This window comes from Anastrepha ludens, chromosome 6, assembly GCF_028408465.1.
Source record: "Anastrepha ludens isolate Willacy chromosome 6, idAnaLude1.1, whole genome shotgun sequence".
NCBI lineage: Eukaryota > Metazoa > Arthropoda > Insecta > Diptera > Tephritidae > Anastrepha > Anastrepha ludens.
This window is the reverse complement of record NC_071502.1, coordinates 85390668-85398909: the sequence shown is the minus strand read 5'-3', so window position 1 is coordinate 85398909 and position 8242 is coordinate 85390668. Positions and strand designations below refer to the sequence as shown.

Sequence of the window (8242 nt, the reverse complement as noted above, 5' to 3'; positions counted from 1 at the left end):
TATTCCCTTTATTATTTTTTTAATTTAATACGAGGTAGCTCAAGTGAATACATTTTTAATTTTTGTGATTTTTCCTGTCAACAATTTAATCAGCTGTTCGTAAAACTTGCAAATTATTACTGGTTTTGCGTTCATGTGTTTTTTTTTCGATGTTTTTCTCTTTGAGAGAGAATTCTCGGAAATTAAGTTACTGGTGTTTATGTACCCAAACAACTTGTAAATTAGGGGAAAGTGAGAGAGCAAAAGATATTTCATTTTGAGGATTTGCATGTGAGAAAAACAGCGGATCGCAAAATAAACACGAATTAAAATTTGCAAAATGAAATTGCTAATGAGATGTTCTTCATCTGACAGCGATGTCGAAATGGAACAACTTATTGTGGACAAAATGAAATCATATGATTCCGAAGCTCGTTATTTTGCATTTTATTCTCTTTTTTTTTTTTTTAATTTAATACGAAATAGCTCAAGTGAATACATTTTTAATTTTTGTGATTTTTCCTGACAGCAATTTAATCAGCTGTTCGTAAAACTTGCAAATTATTACTGGTTTTGCGTTCATGTGTTTTTTTTCGATGTTTTTCTCTTTGAGAGAGAATTCTCGGAAATTAAGTTACTGGCAAGTTACTGGATGATTTAAATAATGAACAGATCGAATGGCAAACTATGTGCAAAAAGACGGCACAACTTGCCATATAGCGCGCTTAGCAAACTATTTACTATATTGCAATTTTCAAACCACCAATGGGCAGTGTAACTCATAGCCGCCGCGGATATGCAAAATAAATGCCATGAAATTATCTACAAGATTATACCAAAAAAAATCACTCCAACAATATTTCTCTTTCGTATTATCATTTTAAGTTCTCAGTTCTTAAAAAAACACCCGATACTTAAGCAGTACAACTGACGTTCAGGATACTCTAGCAGGTTAAACTCCTACCTATCCTGGATTGACCCCGACATACTAAACATATGTCCGACATGTGAAAGAACCTCGCACGACTCTAACCACCTTTTCACACGCCCCATCAAACACACTCATCTAACACCCCTTTCCCTCTGGACCCAACCTGGCGAAACAGCAACCTGGGCCTACTTTAGATGAGCTAGACGTAGACGACTAGTGATTTACACTACACTGACAGGGCAAAACTAACTGCTACAACAACAACATTCTGGAAGTCAGCTTATATAATAGATTTACTACTACACTATCTACATACGTCTACGCGTAACGCGGAGAATAAAGAACACAAAGATCTTCAGGTTGATGGTCATATCTTACATCAAAATTTACTTATATTTAGCCTTAATACCCTTACGAGTTAGACTCCTATAAACCCGTACTCACCGTACGCGGGCTATGCCCGTAATATTTACGTTTGACCCGACTATTGTACGCGTGCAACGTTGGTCTCTGTAGGTTGACAGGTTAGCATGTTAGCAGCGATGTGTAAAATGATCGAAATAAAAATAGTTTTCATTTACTTACAGTTCCCCTCCATCGCCAGCTACATATAACAAAATACGAAGACCAATTTTCATTTTTTTTTTATTTATGTTACACCCGTTCTAGTCTTATTTCTAGAGACTTTAAAGATTAAAGATTACCACAATGTTCCACTAAGAGATACGATTTTGAAAGCTAAAATCAAGAATACATCAGAAATTTTCGTGATACAAAAATTTTTTCAAAAACTTCATCATCAATTGAATATTAGAACCTTTCGAACGTATTCTATTTTAAACGAGTAGTAAATCTGCATATATTTGCACAGAACAGCAAGAATCAACATTATATCAGAGATTCCCATGACTTAAAATCTTTACGAAAACCTCGTCATCAATTGAATTCTTAGCTTTTAAGTGCAAATCATGCTTCTAACTGGTATAATATATTTTGTATAGATGTATGTGATATAATTATAATAACTAAAGCTTCCGTGTTACATGTTATTGGCTAACTTCTAAAATTTCTGGATCTTCTATTAAGCACGCGTCACGTTTTTCCGATTGTTTCACTCTCCCAACAATCCATGCCTGCTGTTTGTTTTTGGTTAACGTGAAGAATTCATCGCAGAATGCTTTGGCTTTATCCGCTGATAAGCATATTAAAAGTCCACCAGATGTTTCCACTGCTTTGCCACTTTTTAACTTGCTATCTTGCCCAATAATTTTACTCATAGTTAATACATTTGCAATAATCGGCAACTTATTTAATTCAAACAAAACTTTGTCTTTTTGAAAGTTTGCGAGATTTTTTGCATGCCCAAGCAGACCAAATCCAGTTACATCTGTTGCTGCATGAGCCTTATATTTGTGCATTAGTTCAGCGGCAGTCTTGTTAAGGAAAGTCATTGACTCGACTGCAATGTTGAAGCTTTTTGTTATAACATCATTACTCAAGCAAGCTGATATTTTCTCATATTTTTCATTTCCTTCTTCCATCCATAGATATGCATTCGTTGCTAATTGTGTGCCCAAAGGTTTAGTAAGCACGATGGCATCGCCGTCTTTAGCATTTGAAGGCATGATAACTTCTGACTCAGTACAAACAGAGCTCGCTATGCCTCCAATTATGCACCAAGGGTTGTACAAAATACTCTGGACATGTACTCGACAACCTGCCTGCTTTGCAGACTCTTGAAAGCCTTCAACAATCTTCGGTATTATAACATCACGCTCCACATCAGAAAATTCGGTTGAAACGCTTATAAGCATAACTAACTTGTCAAAAGTTGTAACACCTACGGCGTAAATATCACTTACTACGTTTGCCAAAGCAATTTTACCCATAGTCTTGGGATCATTCACTAATGGATAAAAGAAGTCAACAGTTTCAACGAGAAAATAATTTTTGTGTCGAGCCAGCGGAATTACTGCGCAATCCATTCCAGATCCAATAAATCCATTTTTATCTTGTTTATTTTCGTCATGAGCTACTTTATGTAAGATTTCTGTTTCCTGGAGATACTTGTTGAGTGCCTCTTCAGGTAACTTGCAACCTCATCCTCGCAAAGTTGAGAAGTTGGTAAGACGAAAGTCTTTAGATAAACCATGATCACTGGGATTAAACATTTTGTTGGATGGGTAATATCTCAACTCAGAATTGTGTTGAAATATATTATCGATCTAAAATCTTCCGACAACTTTATTTAGCTGTGAAACTGATTCTGCCATGCACTGCCACAAAAAACTTACTACTAGCGATAAAACGAATTCATACAAATACGCGTGCTTTTTAAAACACATTTAGACAAGTTATTTACGAAATGATTATTAATATATTATTGTGAACTATACAATAGAGTATTCGCAATAAAGGTAACTTCTAATGCTGAAAACAGTAACCGACATACGTAGTTCCCTTACCGCAGCCCCTAACGAGCACAAAACTGAGAAATAATCATCCCGTAGAGAACAACTGCGTTCTTTTAGTTACATATTTACATAATACATCGGTTTGTGTGTGTATGTGTTTGGTTGTATCTACACAATGTTGCTTTTGATGTTTTTGCTTACACACTTTTTCACACATCCGCGTTATCAGGTACTATTATTCATTGTTTAATCAACCAAAGCCAAAAACCAACAAGTGCAAATAGTTAATTTATCTATAATTAACATTATTCAACAGTGTTTTTAAGTTATTTTAATAAAACTTATAATTTTTCTAAGTTTATTTTGTAAATAATTTCGAAATGTACTGCTTGGCAACACTGTGTGGTGAGAGAGCAATCAGCTGAAAGGGTTCTACGGGAATTTTCAAAAATCGTAAAATAAAATCTACAATATTCTCTTACATATAAATAAATAAATAAATAAATAAAAATCTACGATACGGAAGGAAGTAATTTTTATTTAAATGGGGTTCTCATTAGTTTCATCGTAACAGCTGACAGGGGGCTGCATTTACGTCGGTCACTGTTTGCAGCATAATGATGCACCGCACCACGTAGAGAACACGAAATTGATCAAAACGTATGCCGTAGAAAATAACTGCGTTCTTTTAGTTACATATTTACACAATACATTTGTTTGTGTGTGTATGTATATGTTTCGAATCGAAAAGTATTAAAAATGATGTACAGGTGTATGAACTGAAATTTTCCGCCACGATTTGATCAGTATATAAGACACTCTGTTGATTGGAATGGAGGGATCGTTAGTAGTTAAATACATATATCCTGAGAGAGCCCCCAAGACCTTCAGCAGATATAGTGATAATGACATGAGTGTTATGATACCGGCAATATCCAAATGTCACAAATGCTGTCACAAATATAATCGCAAATGTCGTCACAGATAGCACAAATGTCGCAGATCGCAGGTCAGCTGGAGAAGCAGGATAAACGTAAATTACAGTTTGAAGCATAGAAGAAGCACATAACGTCTCAACTGGAAACGATTGAGGCTGCAGTAGATGCTGTGAAAGCTCGCCTCTGTGAACTACAACTGAATCGCCCGTATATTTTAAAAAGTGGTCCCAAAGTACAAGCTCTATCCTTCCATAGCACTGTACCATTCCCATTCTTTAAGCTCCAGTTCGAAACAACCTCAACAAAAAATCACTGAACTAGTGCAGGTAAAGAGAAATACGAGATTCCATATGTAATGCTAAGTATTTATCGATTTTTTCATGTAACTTATATTATAAATGGTTTTTGATCAAGAATGATAGAATACACGATTGCCTTTCGAATTTGCCGTGCCCCATGAGAGCCCATGAATAAACAAGCAAAAGGAAGGGAAATTACTTATTTGTGAAGAAGAGTAGGCGAAAGCAATGGAAACAACAAAACACAAGAAATTATACGCACACACACATACTTTCTTGCCATAGCGTTTTCCGCATAAAAACGCAAACAAACTAATTTTGGAGGCTTTATATTAATTTGTGCTTTCACAATTTAACACACGGCACTTCGTTTTCATTAGTTTGATTAATTAAAATCTCACAAATCACAATATTACCAAGCTATTCACAAGCATCTAATTTCTCCCATTTTTGTTTGTTTTGTATTGCGAAGAGACGTCAGACTTGTCAAAATCGCGAAAAATAAAGTAACTGTTTTTAATGGCGCCACCTTAGATCCTCAATTCGCCTTGGTTTTTGATACATGTATGCACGGAACGTATCCATTTTTCTACAATGCTGGCAAGTTGCAACAGTACCGTGTAACAACTGGGTCGATCTGAAACGGCCTGTACCAATACAACACTACCTGAATAACTCGGTACAAAAATTCGTTGGTTTTTTAATTGCACCTCTTTTAATGTGCATTTTTTTTTGATGAGGTATGAAAGCACGCTTCACCTATTGGTACAGTTGTTCAGAAAATTCATTGCAATTTTTCAATGATAATTTTACATATTTTAACGTAGTTATGTAATTTGTGACTTTAAACAATTAAAAGTGCATAACACTGTTAGAATTTTAAGGTAAGTTAAAAACTATCAAATGTGGAAGAATGGAATTCAAATATCGTAATGCGTGGTGACAGTATTTTATCTTGCTAATAGGAATTTTGCCGGTTTTGTTTTGTGTTTTTGCGTTGACTTTTAACATTAGCATATTTATCAAGTTTTAATTTTATAAGTAGTAAATGCGTTCTTTTCTTTTTGTTTTGTATAAGTAGTGTATTTCTAATCTGATTTAAAATTAATTGTAAATGGTATATTGATTAATTGTGGGATACGGTACACTAGACAGGGCTAGTTTACTGGGGCGGCAGCCCTTGGTCGGGGAAAAACCCGAGTAATTCCGGTAACGTAGAACCGGCTGTCATGGGAATGATAGATTAATTGTCTTCGCTCGTAGTTGTGGCGGGCATACCATACTTTGATACCACTGAAATTGGTTTCATACATAATTTAAATTCAAATAAAATGGGGGGAAACTGTTTTTCTCAAAGTATACATATGTGATTTATACAAATTATTTATTCGCATATACGAATATACCGGATTAAAACAAGAATTAGCGGTTGCTAAAATTGCTGACAATTTGCCACTAAACATTTGTGTACTATCATTGTTCTGTGCCTACCTCATATATGAGAAGATAAATAGATCACAACTCTAAATCAATTTAAGTACCTATGGTTTAAAACAAAGGATAAAATATTTACATATATACATACATATATGTGTTTTCTTTTTGATCTTTTCCAGAGAAGGCAAGGAGGACTACAATCTAACTCAAGAAATGGAGACTCGTGAAAAGAAATGCATATCTCGCCGCTATATATTTGTTTGGGAGAAAAGGAAATCCATCATTTTTGCGCAAATGATTTAAAACTGTTGTATTATGGTCGATCTTTATTTCTGTGATTTTAAAATAAATAAAATCTTACGTGACGCACAGACCACAACAAGGAAATGTCATGCCACCCCACTTTTTTACTCAAAGAGTTCGAGTGAATTCTGCTGCATATAGTGTATCGAGATTCTAGATTTATAGAGTACGTGGTGACAGTCTATATATTTTTCAGCAAGACTGCTACTGCTAATTTTATTAAAGGATTTTATAGATATTGAATAAGCTACTGTTGTGTTTTGAAAAATTCGTAAACTCTCATTAAATTTTGCTCTTGAGTTGTCTAGTGATGGAAATGATGTCGTGTAGTAAGACCTTTTATACAATAGTATTTTATTGAAGAAAAGTGAATTTTTAACGAGTATATACATATATTAAAAAAATTGGGGTTAAATGCTATTGTAAATTTAAGTTATCTTATTAGAAGGTATTTAAAATATTTTTTTTAAATATATTTTTCCTAAATTTTGTAGTTTTGTTAGTAACGGTTCTGCTATATTTTAATTTTATTACGTCGTCATACTATCATGAGTGTTCTGTTACAATGAGGCCATATCTTACCTCTGCATGTTTTTTTTTCGATTTTTTACAGTTTAAAAAATGGATTTGAATTTGCAACAACGAGCTTGTATGAAATTTTGCGTTAAAAATTGATTCAATGGCTTACGAGTGGCATGAACGCTTCAGAAGAGATCGTGATTCCATTGAGTATGACAAACATAGTGGCAGGCCTTCCGCATCGAAAACTGATAAAAACAGCGAAAGTGAATTAAAAGTTAATAACCGCAAATTTACCATCAGAAAGCTGGCAGAGGACTTTAACATTGCTTATGGAATTTTCTTTAATTTAATAATAAAAAAAAAACTAGGGTCTGTCAGACTCACGCACGGTAGAAGTAAAACTACTAAGTTGGTTGTTCCATGCATGGGAGCCCCGGTTTAGATCTCTCCCCCCTCTCTCGTGTTAAATTCAGGTTTTCATATTTTTTTTCTATATCACTCCACATAAATTTGTACTATTTATTTTTGTCCTTATTAGCTTCAAATTTGACACTTGGGTGCAGTGTTGCACTTGACGCTGACATTTCTTTGCACTTCCAATGTTATTTTTTGCCTACTTTTGGCGCGTTAATCAATTTGCTTTGATCACCGAAACGGTTGAAATGTCATTTTACAACCTTCTACTTCAACTATCGTCACTCGTTTGGCAAACGCACTCATTGTATCGCTTCGTCTCCTCCATACCTACCATCTATTTACTTCACAGCAGTTTCTTATTGCTTTCCCGCTTACACACATTCAATCGGCGCTTTATCTGATACTCACACACAGCACTCATTTGCACGGGCTATGGCTATCTATAATACCCGTTGTCGGTTGTCGATTGTCGGTTGCCTGCATGTCGCCAGTCTACTTCAATGCTTACTTGTGTGCTATATACGTTTCAGTCATGATGGAAAGAATAATAAGATGGCGCCTATCGTGGTCCCGTTACTTTGCGCTCAGCGAATTTGACAACTAGTTACGTGATTTTAGCTCCAGTATGGCCAGATTACCATTTTTGTAACTTGATTTAGCTTTTTGTTTTTATTATTTAGTCTCGGAGTTTTAGTTCTTTCTTCATGACATTTTTCTAGTTGTTCTAATTAAAATGTCATGTTTATAATTTTGTAAAATATACATTTTTTAATAATTATTTAAAGAATTCACTCAGTTTTATTTAGCTTTACTTTTTTTTAACATCTGGTGGCATTGCCCGCGATTGCAGGTGTTGTTGGTGTTCTTCTGCTTTCGGCAGTCAAATCTCTCTCTCGCTACTGCAGTGTTGCCTAGCTTTGGATATAAAAACGCACTAAAATGCCCATTCAAAGAAAATAACCCAACAAATTTTTATTGAATCACTTAAAGAACTTTGTATGT

The 8242-nt window shown here is 34.7% G+C and overlaps 1 protein-coding gene across 1 annotated transcript; it reads right to left on the bottom strand.

The window, feature by feature from the left end:
- Positions 1-1534: 1534 nt before the first annotated feature.
- Positions 1535-3336, bottom strand: LOC128868270 (selenide, water dikinase 2). The gene has a single exon (XM_054110150.1). It carries the CDS (start codon positions 3079-3081, stop codon positions 1957-1959), a length of 1125 nt encoding a protein of 374 aa, XP_053966125.1. The 5' UTR covers positions 3082-3336; the 3' UTR covers positions 1535-1956.
- Positions 3337-8242: the final 4906 nt, after the last annotated feature.